We start from the raw sequence: 13,613 nt of genomic DNA on the forward strand, positions 1-13,613 counted from the left end.
GGTTTCAGCAATTCTGGAATTATCCTCAAAATATGGCTTTAAAGAATGATTGTGTCCCTTCATGGAAATGATAAAGGAAATGTTAGTGTATAATGCCATAAATATAAGAAGAGTATGGGGAACCTCAACACCTATACCACCACTGATGGAGAGGACTAAGTAGTGTCATGGACCTTTAACCCTTCCCATTTATTCAGGACTGCAATCTGTCACAAACCAGTTCATGGTTATCTGACTACAGAATGAGGCTGAACATGTCCACAGCCAAGGAGGAAATGAAAATAACAATCAAAAAAACACTTTCTATATTTTTCATGATCTTTTTTATTTAACATATATAGTACATGTAAACTGGCATAAAATTCATAAAAATACAATTCCCCTATGCATTATCACTTTATTTCTGATACATCCTTTCATTTTTTCCTTAATATCATTGTTCTATTTTAACACTACGCTGTTTCTGCTAAGCACTTTTAGAGGCTTATCTTTTTATAGAAATAATGCCCCAACTTTGTTTCTTTTATGTCATAGCAATAGCTATTTTATCACTTCCTTGCCCATCCTAACCTTCCTCACACTAAAGCAAAATATTTTTAAATGCTAAAAATGCATAAAATACTGAGCTTTAATACTATTTTGTCATGTATATCAAATCTACCACTACTCTGTGCTGCCATAAAAGATGTTAATGATCTACAGCACCGGCTGCTACCAGATGTGACCAAGGCTGAGTGGGCAGTGTAGCCCAAGGCCTCTGTTCTAAACTGACTGGCCTAAAATATACTCATAGTTTGCTGGTGGAGTTACATCAATAAATACTGTTACAAAAGGAGTCTTCTGGCAAAAAAAAAAAACCAAAAAACTAATTTGATTACTTTTATCTTTTCCCAGCATATGAAACAGTTATCACAGTATTTTAATGTTTTTCTTATATAGAATTTCAAATAATTACATGTGAACTTACTGGGAAAGGAATTCCTGAAAGGTGGGAAGAAGAGAGAACTTTAAAAGTAAAATTTTTTAAAAAAAATTGTAACTGCTGGATGTATAAAACATATTTATGAGAGAAACAATGGCAAATAAAGCAGAGCACACACTTCCGCTCTTCCTGCCCATGGTGCCTCTCATCCTCCTCGACCTCAAGTGCCCACTTGCCATTTTTCTGCATTGCTTCATCATTGCTCAAATTCTACTCCTAATCCACAACTCCCCAGATGCTTCCTTGTTTTCTGACTGGTAAAAGACCAAGAAATAAGTCACCCGGTAAGTGAGAAAGAGGGGGCAGGCACCTGAAGACACTGACAATCTCCGCTGGAAGGAGGCTCCCTGGGAGAGGCGGGCTCTGGGGCAGGCTGGGGGCTGCACAGTCCTCAGCCCAGGCTGTCTCGGCAGCTGTCTGCTCTAAGCAAGCTAGTGCCTCCCCCAGACCAGGCTTGTCCTTGGGCTCTGGTGAGAAGGCAGAAAGAGAACAGCTCTTCACTGGCTCCCTGGAGTGGGCACCGGAAACCATCCCTGAGGACTCAGGTCTCAAGGACAATCCACAATGAGGTTAATCTGCCTGTGGTTAATAAAGAGAACACTGTGTAATTAAACGTGTAGTCCACCAGAGTCATGGTTTGCTTAGAACGTTAAATCTTAAAACCATTTCTCAAAACTAGGAGGATTCACTGTTTTGAAGAATCTCATTTCACACAAATTAACTTTTAAGAAACAAAAATTCATACTAGGAATTTAAAGCAGGTTGGAAAATTTTCCAAATAAAAATAAACAGGAAAGAAAAAAAACAAAGAGGAAGGCTGAATATACTCATCATTCCTCATACTGAAATGATGCTTTCTGGAACCAAAATTATAACATAAGGTTTTTTTTATAACATAAGGTTTAAGGCTTCGTCTTATTAAAGACAGGCAATTTTAAAAGTAAAATATAAAAACTCCATTCACTTATCATTATTCATTTACTTATTTGACAAAAAAATTAGTCATATTTTATTGTATTTTAATAGTAAAAGAAAAATTACCACATACTACAGTCTACTGTTCCACTATAAATTATGTCTACTCAAATATACATTAGTTTCTAGATGCATTATATTTGTGGTTGTTCAAAATAGTTTTCTTAAGTCTACAATTATACATGAAAATTTTTAAGTGGTTTAAAGTTATTAAAATATAAACATTTGAACAATACTAAAAATGAATACTAAAAATACACAATTGTCATTAAATTTTTTTAAACCAAGAATAAGTACTTGATAAGCAACTAAATGTGTAAATAGCACTTATTTGACAAAGAATATTGAGAAAGAGAGAGACAGACAGACAGACGCACACACACTAATGCCACATGGTTGGTAGTTAACAGGAATTTGGTCTTAAGGACCAGGTCCAAGAGCTTGGATTAATAACAGGCAGGAAATGCTTCATTAACGAGAGCAACAGAGAACAAAAGAATGTGAAGAAGTGAAACAAACAGAGTTCTACATAGCAAATACGCATGTCTGCCCCATCTATTCTTACTGAAGTTGATGACAGGGGCTGACTTGACTGAGGAACTTACAATAATCGCTGAAATGTTCAAAAGACAACAGCAAAAGGCAGAGCAAAAAGCAAGTGGCATCAATAGTCCACGAACTGTAAAATGAGCCCCTAAACAGTCCGTAAGTGACTATATTTTCATATCACCCTTGTCACGACCCATCATATTTTTTATACAGGTAGCTTTGCTCACTTCAGGACAAATATTTAAGTCAAGTACAAGCATATACTCATTTGCATAGCAAATTTTAAGGGGTGCATTGAAATAGTAACCAACTGATAAACGTATAAGTATTTTTACAATCAGAATGACATTCAAATTGACCAAATAAGATGTTTTTCATTTGAAAACAGTTACTTATAAAAGTTTTGGGGATTTGAATTAAAAACAAGGCATGAGCTATTAGCAAAACATGAAAACCATTACTGGTGGACTTCTCTGTAGGCAGTGGTCATTCCTCTATAACTTCTAAGACTTTGTAAACACTGTTCTGGAATACAGTGGTGAAGTGAGGCTTGGACTCCTTTACTAAGAGGGTACATAAGGGAGGTTTCCCAGCATTAGCAGGATCTTCCACATCCCAGATTTCAGGCATACTGCAACCAGGCCTAGAAAAGTTAACGTGCAGATTAAAAATCAATGTACATTATATAATGGCAGATAAAGGAACACACTTTTTATGTTCCTACTCTCATGTCATTTTTTTCTACTTAGTTTTTCTTTTTTAAATCCTATCATAGTTATTTATATTTATGTAAGCTACCATAAATCCTCTTGAGAACAAGGTGAACACAGCAAAGGTAACTATGAAGAAAGAAAAGACATATAATATACATGAATTCAGGTGTTGGGGTAGGAAATCTCAGTTGAATTCTGCCTCAGCTACTTACCAAGAATTTTGTGTTGGGTAGTTCACTCAGTCTCCCTCTCCACATTTGTAAAATGGGAAGTACCCATGACATAAGGGATTAAGGGAGAGACTGTATCAAGCACGTACTCAGTGGTAATATACTGACACAGAACATTATACAGGCGTACCTCCGGGAGATCGTGGGTTTGGTTCCAGACCACCACAATAAAGCAAACATTGCAATGAAAGTGAGTTACATGAATTTTTTAGTTCCCAAGTGCATATAAAAGTTATGTTTATATTGAAGTCTATTAAGTGTGCAGTAGAATTACATACCTTAATTTAAAAATTCTTTATTGCTAAAATAACGTTAACCATCACTGAGCCTTCAGTGATAAGGCTTCACAATCTTTTTGCTGGCGGGGGGCCTTGCTTTGATGTTGATGGCTACTGACTGATTAGGGTAATGGTTGCAGACAGCAGGGGTGGCCGTGGCAATTTCTTAAAATAAGACAATAATGAAGTTTGCCACCTTGATGGACTTTTCCTTTCATGAATGATTTCTCTGTAGCATGCAATGCTGTTTGACAGTGTTTTACCCACAGTAGAACTTCCTTCAAAATTGGAATCAGTACTCTCAAACCCTGCTGCTGCTTTATCAACTGAGTTTATATAATATTCTAAATCCTTTGTTGTCATTTTAACAATCTTCACAGCATCTTCACCAGGAGTAGATTCCATCTCAAAAAATTACTTTCTTTGCTTATGCATAAGAAGTAACTCCTCATCCATTAGTTTTATCATGAGATTACAGCAATTCAGTCACATCTTCAGGCTCCACTTCTACTTCTGGTTGTCTTGCTATTTCTACCACATCTGCAGTTACTGCCTCCACTGAAGTCTTGAACCCCTCAAAGTCATCCATGAGGGCTGGAATCAGCTTCTTCCAAGCTCCTGCTAATGTTGAGACCTTGAGCTCTTCCCATGTATCACAAAGGTTCTTAATGGTATCTAGAATGGTGGATCCTTTCCAAAAAGGTTTTCAACTGACTTTGCCCAGATCCATCAGAGGAATCACTAGCTATGGCAGTTATAGCCTTATAAAATATATTTCTTAAATTATAAGACTTGGAAATTACTCTTGATCTATGGGCTGCAGAATGGATGTTGCATGAGCAGGCATGAAAACGTTAATCTTGTCGTACATCCATCAGAGCTCTTGGGTGACCAGGTGCATTGTCAATGAGCAGTCATATTTTGAAATGAATCTTTTTCTCCTGAGCAGTAGGTCTCAACAGCGGGCTTAACAAAATCAGTAAACCATGTTGTAAATAAACAGTTCTGCTGTCACCCAGGCTCTGTTGTTCCATTTACAGAGCACAGGCAAAACAGGTTTAGCATAATTCATAAGGGCCCTAGGATTTTCAGAATGATAAAATGGAGCACTGGCTTCAACTTCAAGTCATCAGCTGCTTTAGCCTCTAATAAGAGAGTCAGCCTGTTCTTTGAAGCTTTGAAGCCAGGCATGGACTTATCCTCTCTAGCTATGAAAGTCCTAGATGGCATCTTCTTCCAATAGAAGGCTATTTCATCATTGAAAATCTGTTGTTTAGGGTAGCCACCTTCATTAATGATCTTAGCTAGATCTTCTGGATAACTTGCTGCAGCTTCTACATCAGCACTTGCCACTTCATCTTGCGCTTTGATGTTATGGAGACGGCTTCTTTCCTTAAACCTCATGAACCAAACTCTATAGTTTCAAACTTTTCTTCTGCAGCTTCCTTACCTTCTCAGCCTTCATAGAACTGAAGAGAGTTAGGGCCTTGCTCTGAATTAGGCTTTGGGTTAAGGAAATGTTGTGACTGGTCTGATCTTCCATCCAGACCATTAAAACTTTCTCCATATCAGAGGGGTGGCCGTGGCAATTTCTTAAAATAAGACAATAATGAAGTTTGCCACCTTGATGGACTTTTCCTTTCATGAATGATTTCTCTGTAGCATGCAATGCTGTTTGACAGTGTTTTACCCACAGTAGAACTTCCTTCAAAATTGGAATCAGTACTCTCAAACCCTGCTGCTGCTTTATCAACTGAGTTTATATAATATTCTAAATCCTTTGTTGTCATTTTAACAATCTTCACAGCATCTTCACCAGGAGTAGATTCCATCTCAAAAAATTACTTTCTTTGCTTATGCATAAGAAGTAACTCCTCATCCATTAGTTTTATCATGAGATTACAGCAATTCAGTCACATCTTCAGGCTCCACTTCTACTTCTGGTTGTCTTGCTATTTCTACCACATCTGCAGTTACTGCCTCCACTGAAGTCTTGAACCCCTCAAAGTCATCCATGAGGGCTGGAATCAGCTTCTTCCAAGCTCCTGCTAATGTTGAGACCTTGAGCTCTTCCCATGTATCACAAAGGTTCTTAATGGTATCTAGAATGGTGGATCCTTTCCAAAAAGGTTTTCAACTGACTTTGCCCAGATCCATCAGAGGAATCACTAGCTATGGCAGTTATAGCCTTATAAAATATATTTCTTAAATTATAAGACTTGGAAATTACTCTTGATCTATGGGCTGCAGAATGGATGTTGCATGAGCAGGCATGAAAACGTTAATCTTGTCGTACATCCATCAGAGCTCTTGGGTGACCAGGTGCATTGTCAATGAGCAGTCATATTTTGAAATGAATCTTTTTCTCCTGAGCAGTAGGTCTCAACAGCGGGCTTAACAAAATCAGTAAACCATGTTGTAAATAAACAGTTCTGCTGTCACCCAGGCTCTGTTGTTCCATTTACAGAGCACAGGCAAAACAGGTTTAGCATAATTCATAAGGGCCCTAGGATTTTCAGAATGATAAAATGGAGCACTGGCTTCAACTTCAAGTCATCAGCTGCTTTAGCCTCTAATAAGAGAGTCAGCCTGTTCTTTGAAGCTTTGAAGCCAGGCATGGACTTATCCTCTCTAGCTATGAAAGTCCTAGATGGCATCTTCTTCCAATAGAAGGCTATTTCATCATTGAAAATCTGTTGTTTAGGGTAGCCACCTTCATTAATGATCTTAGCTAGATCTTCTGGATAACTTGCTGCAGCTTCTACATCAGCACTTGCCACTTCATCTTGCGCTTTGATGTTATGGAGACGGCTTCTTTCCTTAAACCTCATGAACCAAACTCTATAGTTTCAAACTTTTCTTCTGCAGCTTCCTTACCTTCTCAGCCTTCATAGAACTGAAGAGAGTTAGGGCCTTGCTCTGAATTAGGCTTTGGGTTAAGGAAATGTTGTGACTGGTCTGATCTTCCATCCAGACCATTAAAACTTTCTCCATATCAGCAATAAGGCTGTTTCACTTTCTTATCGTTCATGTATTCATTGGAGTAGCACTTTTAATTTCTTTCAAGAACTTTTCCTTTGCATTCACAATGTGGCTAACTGTCTGGCACAAGAGACCTAGCTTTTGGCCAATCTTGGCTTTTGACATGCTTTCCTTACTAAACTTAAACATTTCTAACTTTTGATTTAAAGTGAGAGACATGCAGCTCTTTCACTTGAACACTTAAGAGGCCACTGAAAGGTTATTAATTGGCCTGTGTCTCAGGGAGTAGGGAGGCCCAAGGAGAGGGAGAGAGATGGGGGGAATGGCTGGTTGGTAGAACAGTCAGGACACACACACCCATCAAGTTTGCCATCTTATATGGGTACAGTACATGGTGCCCCCAAACAATTACAATAGTAACGTCAAAGATCACCTAATCAGTAACTGATATATTACTTTCAAATCTATATTACCTAACTATTTTATAATCATCAATGTAATAACTGATTCAGGGAATTATAAGAAGTGGATGCAAGAACTACCTGGTGAAAGGCTATTGATTATAAAGGAGACTTGTCTCCTTAAAATGGAGAAAATTGGGGAACATTCTTTAATCAAGTGATCAAACTTAGCATCACCAATAATAGAACAAAGTGACAGGTACCTACCAAAGTGACATAATGGAAAGTACACATCTTCTATGTACTATTCTTGCCAAATTTTGTCAAACTGAATCTAATCATGTGGAATAAATTAGACAAATCCAAATGTGGGACATTCTTACAAGACAACTGGGCTGGACTCTTCCAAATATCAATAGAAACAAAAAAGGTGAAAGGAATTTCACAATGTTTATATATTTTTTTAATATTAAAAACAGAAAAATCAAGGAAAGATTATAGAGATTTGCAACAGCTTATGTTTTGTCATAGTTGTTTCACTTTTCTTTATAAGAGAAAAAACCATTTCCAACAAGTCCCTTTTATTCCCAATGGCAGTCCCACTCCCCTGCTCTCCACCACGAGGCAAGCACTAGACAGAAATGCACATGCTTTCTCCTTTTCAATAACATTTTTAATTTAAAGGTAACCTTCACCCAAAAAGTGTCAAAATATAAACCTATCAAAATAAATAAGTGAGTCACTGTCACCTCCAACACCGTTTCTCAGAGGTGGCTTCTATAAACAATCCAGCATACATTCTGCTAGACCTTTTCACGTTCAGACATACAAGCACACAAAAACATAGGCACAGACATATTTATATTCACAGATGCTCCTGGGTTGCTTTTACAAAAACAAGATTAATCTGGGACTCCTCACCTAGCAATGAAAAGTGGTCATTGTTGCATTTCATAAAGACCTACTTTATTCTTTTTCATAGATGCTAGTACTTCTATGTATTATTTAACCACTCTTTTATGGATGGATATTTTAATTGTTTCTCATTTTGTCATTATAAAACAATGCTGATATAAACAATGTTATGCCCATATTTTTCTGTAAGCTAAACTTCTAGAAGCAGCACTATCACTATACAATTTTCACTTTGTTTCTATCAAAGTATCTCCCAAAAAGGTATTACCAGTGAGTGTTCCTGCAAAGAGTGTTCAGTGCACACTTTTTTGCACACCCTTGTCGACACTAGATTCTATCGATGTACGAAAATATGACTGAACTTGGATTTTCTATGTTTTAATTTTTTCACACATACTAAGGCCAAACCGTTATTACACGGCAGGCCAATGACAGTAGAGAGTAAAACATATATGAAGTACCAGCTACTGAGTTCAATTGCTTTCAGGAAAAGAAGAGGGCAAAGAGCTGCCTTTGTGAGCTCTGTCTAACATCCTTTAGTCCTTTTCTGAGTTTTCTGAAGTTTCCCCAGGCCAGCCAGCTACATCTTTAAAATGGCATTAGTGAAAATCTGAATAATTTTCTTCTGAATTCATGTATTTTAATTTTATGTCAACTCTATTATGGGAATTAATGAGAAAGAGAGCAGAGAACTGAGAATAAAAAAGGAGTTAATTAAAAACTCATCTACAACTTGCATTTGAGTATATTTTCCTACTTGTATTTGAACACAGGGTATCAAGTATTTAAGGAATAATCAAGCACACAATTAACCCACTCTGTTAATGAGAGCACATAAATATAGTGCCCACCAAGGTGCCAAGCACAGTTTAAGCTCCAGACAGGTATTAGTCCCTCTTCCCTTTCTTCTCCTATTTGAATTCCCCACTTGCTCCCCCTGTCTGCCATAGCTTTCTTTTCCAGTAACATACAGCTGTCCCAGGCTGGCGTAACAGAAAGAATTGGAGAGTGAGGGCCAAGGGAATAAAGAAGATCCCGATTCTGGCAGAGAGCTCTCTGGCCAGAAACTCAGTTCTTCTGCAAAGGTATGTGCTAAGTATTAGTCCTTCTTCCCTTTCCTCTTCTGTCTGAGCCCTCCACCTGCCTCCCTGTCAGGACAGAAAGCACAGCTGTGTTTTGTCTCCAGCTTTAAGCAGAGTGCACCTATCTAAGATTTCCTGAGACTTATAATCCTGTAGTAGATAGTGTTCTTTCAGTAACTGAGCAGGGAAACCAGATGAGAGGAAGCCACTTCTTCAGCTTCCTCCCTCCCCACTCCTGCTGCAACAAATACAACAAGGGCAAGTCAAGGTCCAGAGGTGGGGAAGCTGGCACACACCTCCACCTCTCTCAACTCTCAGTCTTAATGCCTGTAAGTGAGCTCTAAATGGAGATGATCAGAAGCCAGTTACTTTACTGCTGACTTTGTTTAGTGTGCAAGATTTATTGCCATACTTCCTAAATTTGTCTTTTGATCCTTTCTTGGGTACAAAAACCAGTGCTCTGCCCATCAGAACATAAGACTACTACAACTATGCAAATCCAAGGAGCTCCGTCAACATCTTAGCTCCATCAACATCAATGGGCTTAGTTGCTCCACGGCATGTGGATCTTCCCGGACCAGGGATTGAACCCATGTCCCCTGTACTGACAGGCGGATTTTTAACCACTGCGCCACCAGGGAAGTCCCTTTTTTCTTTTCAGAATGAAGCACCTTAGCCTCTGCAATTTCCACATATTCAAAACACTATGCAGGAGGCTAGGAAAAAATGAAGAATCTTGAATCAAGGTTCATCATTAGCTTGGAGAAAAAAGGTCATGAAATAATTTTTATGTTCCAGTAACCTACAGGTGTTTCAGGCTGGCATCACTGAACTGCAGAGTTGGAGAGTAAACCCTAAGTCAGTAAAGAAGATCCCAGTGCTGGTGGAAATCTCTGCCAAAAAACTGAGTCCTTCTGACTGCAAATGTCAGCCCACCATTCATTTATTACAGTGTCTTCATCAAATTGTTATGAGAGATGCTTATGACTTTTTGTCCTAAATTTATATAACAAAGTTAAAGTTTATGTATATAAGTTTCACATATATTCTTACGTTCATAAAGACTTAAAGTGTTTTCTAAATTATGACTCAAGAACATTTTCTGTAGATCCTGATTAAATTCAAATCACCTGTGACATATTCAATGGAAAATCATTCAACAATAAAAATTTATTTGAGTTTCCTTGTGGGCAATGCTTGATAGGTACTGTGTCACAGAACTATCTACTCCTAAGTCAATATTTAATCATTTCATCTTAACACCCTTGTGTATTGTTGAAATACATGGTAAATGAGTATGATTAAGCCACAGATACAGCAATCTCCTGGAGACTTCTGTTTACTTAAAGAGTAGTGAGAATTTTAAAAATAATAGTATTCCATAAAATATCCTTGATTTCTGATAAAACTATTCCTTTCTGTATTCCTCATGGGGTGAATGCTCTAATATTTTAATAGCAAGCTATCATCTGCTGTCTAGTCACCCAAGTGTAACATTTCTAAATAGTCAACTTTAGAATTCACATTTGCTTTTAAAATCTTACTCTTATTGCTCTACTCTGCTTAGTGAACTTCTCTGTGGAAACAGATACTTTTTAAAACTATAAACCCAAGAGAATACGGGTCACCGTAAGGTTAATTATTTTCCCACTCAAATAAGATGCAAAACAGAAAGAAAGAAGTTCACTCTGAGTTGATGCTGGGAGGGGGGTTCCCATCTATCACAGGATATGGTATGGTGCAGAGATGTGGTATGGACAAAGCTGCCTGACTTCATTATAATGAGACTCTCCATTATTTGGTTTCAGACTCCACAAGTCTTTTGAAAGAAAATACATCCAACTTTAAATAAAAGTTTCTCAAAAAAACAGCAAAGGCAAATATGAACAATTTGGGAAATTATCAATAAGTGCCAATACCTTTAAGGTAATGTGCACATGTAAATCATTATAAAATAAATAGATGTTTAAAATGACTAGAAAAGAAAAGATTCCAAATAATTATCAAAAAAGTTTTTTCTGCTTATACTTTGCTATTATATACATCTCACACATACAACTAGTAAAGCACTTGCCATGAGACTGAATTAACTTTAATGTCTTCTGAATATAAAATACTGTATTGAGTACTCACTTGGATCTTCTTATACACCAGGACTCTTCCAGAACGTAGTAATTCACTTGTAACTTTATCAATTCTCGCTTCACTTCTTCAGCTGCTTTTCGACTATACATTGAATATACTATTTTTGTTCTGGCTCTAAAGAAAAATAATTAGGCAGAAGATTTTCAAGATCAAAAGAATGCGATCGACCTATTTGGACAAAAGCACTGAATGGAACTAGAAGAAAGTCTCTACAGAAGAATCAGGTCAAGGGAACATTCTGCACAGGAGTTCCTGCTGAGGGGCACTGGGGAGGTCAATGGAGAAAAGCACAGGTAGCACAAGAGTCCTGAGAGAAAAAGTTCCGTTTAATGAATCTCTTCATTTCCAAACTTAGTCTTTTGGTTTGTTTGAGTGCTTGTTTTTGTTTTAAATTCTCCATCACTCTATCACAAGTAAGAGTATGAGCTACACAGACACAACTACAGGACTACTTTAAAGGTACAACAGTCCTAACTTTGAGAACAAACGATTAGCATTAAATGGCTCTCCATTTTATTCCTAATTTTAAAAAAAAACAAAATACAAAAAACGGAACTTATTCAACACAATTGCTCTGGAAATTAGTTTGCTAACATTGATTTTTTAATGAAAAAGCTTTTTATTTATAAAAGGTATGTCTTGCTGTTACACAAAATATTAGTAAGGATTCACCAATTACTTAGGAAATGACTAGCTGACCAACCTAGAAAGTGCATGAAAATTAAATCTATTTCCTTTACAAAGAGAACACAACACTCTAACTTATAAAAAATTAGTAAAAACAAAAAAACAAGATCATTCTAGTAGGCTATATTGGTGAAAATGAGAAAAAAAATCCTCTTTGAATGGGATTCCATCTCAACTGACTCCTCAGAATTCAAGAAAAATAGCCTATAAGAAAACCTTAATAAAAACTATAGGCTAGTGAATCTTCTGGGGAACTTAAAAGGTGATGATAACTAATAAGGACCTGGGTGTTTGGAGCCCTGTAACCTGTATAAAACAGACATGGGGTGATTTCCTTTTACTGCCTAGGAGAGAAGATAACCCCAAAGACTGTAGTTTTATTGTCCTATGGGGTCTTAACAGTTTGTATTGAACTTAGCCATCTTATTTCAGCATTCTTTGTCCCCAAACTCTATAAACCCCAGTTCACCATATCCTTTTGAAACACTTCTCATTATTTTGCTGGTTCCCTCACTCACTATTTGTAAGAAAAATTTGTTTTCAGCAATGTGATATTTGTGTACTAACCTCAAACCTGCATCTTCATAATGTGGATGATTCACAATGGGCCGAAGTGCGGAGAGTTTAACACTTGCCATTGTAGGCATAGCACCTGCAAACACTGCATCTGCAAAGCAGGAAGGAAGGTCTTAGGAAGACACCTGGTGAGCATGACAAGGGGTCTCCTTCTGGTCAACTCAGTTACTTCCCAGGTGAAAAAACTGAGGCCCGAATCATGATACAGAGTCAATACAGAACCAGAATGAAGTCAGGTAGCTAATAAAATGGTGGTCAGCAACCAAGCCTGGATAAACTATTTTCCTTGGAAGATAAAGCCTCATCATATGTCTCATCATTGAGGATTTCTGTTTCTTTTGTTTGTTTTTAATGTCTTTTCTTGCTTCTAGGAAAGAAGTAACAAATTGACTAGGGAAGTTTTATAGCACCTAGGAATTCTGGAAGATGATTTAATATTCAGTCACTTGATACTCAGATGACAACAAAAACCTCTCTTTCTATATATGAATAAAATATCACATTCCATGAGTTCATTTCAAAAAGGAATGTGAAGGGCTAAGATTAAAAATTAATTAGGAAAATAAGGATAACATAAATTATTTTAAATTGTGCCATGCAAAACTTTGGATATACTTTGAAAAAACTTAGAATTTATGTAAAATAGAGAAATAAATTACTAAGAAAATAGATGTAACATTTCCTTTGCAAACTACATAAGCAAGACTGACATCTCTCTCTTTCTGGATAACCTAGAAGCAGGATTGCTTAGAAAGACTGAAAGTAACTTGGGTTCAGGATTGTGCAGTTGTACATAGAACTGTAGGGAAAACCACAGCTAAATAATATGACCTTTTTTTACCTGGTTTAGTGCTATATTTAATCCACTCTATAAGTTCTTCTTGCGGCAAATTGCTGAACTCCCCTACAATATTCCACTGGGTTTGCAGATTTGCTGAACCTTGTATTGACATGGCTGCTAACACAGCAAAAACAACAGCACCAGGATGTACTTTGCAAAAGAGCCATCCAAATAGCTGAAACCAAATTAAGAATACATTGACAACTGTTAGTACAAACCAGCCTGCATCCAACCTCCCAGAGAAGAATACAGTCTCT

At 37.2% G+C, this 13,613-nt stretch overlaps 1 protein-coding gene across 2 annotated transcripts in view; it reads right to left on the reverse strand.

Moving 5' to 3' along the window:
• Nucleotides 1-308: 308 nt before the first annotated feature.
• Nucleotides 309-13,613, reverse strand: part of DPY19L1 (dpy-19 like C-mannosyltransferase 1) — a 97,357-nt gene continuing 84,052 nt past the window's right edge. For both annotated transcript variants that reach the window (XM_024750774.1, XM_024750773.1), the window contains 5 exons: nt 13,357-13,531; nt 12,507-12,606; nt 11,241-11,366; nt 2,968-3,149; nt 309-1,561 (listed from right to left, as the gene is read on the reverse strand). In XM_024750774.1, coding sequence (XP_024606542.1) covers nt 2,993-3,149; nt 11,241-11,366; nt 12,507-12,606; nt 13,357-13,531 — 558 coding nt within the window. In that variant the 3' untranslated portion in view covers nt 309-1,561; nt 2,968-2,992. The remainder of the gene's footprint in view (nt 1,562-2,967; nt 3,150-11,240; nt 11,367-12,506; nt 12,607-13,356; nt 13,532-13,613) is intronic.

This window comes from Neophocaena asiaeorientalis, unplaced genomic scaffold (assembly GCF_003031525.2).
Source record: "Neophocaena asiaeorientalis asiaeorientalis breed wild unplaced genomic scaffold, Neophocaena_asiaeorientalis_V1.1 scaffold164, whole genome shotgun sequence".
NCBI classification, from domain to species: domain Eukaryota; kingdom Metazoa; phylum Chordata; class Mammalia; order Artiodactyla; family Phocoenidae; genus Neophocaena; species Neophocaena asiaeorientalis.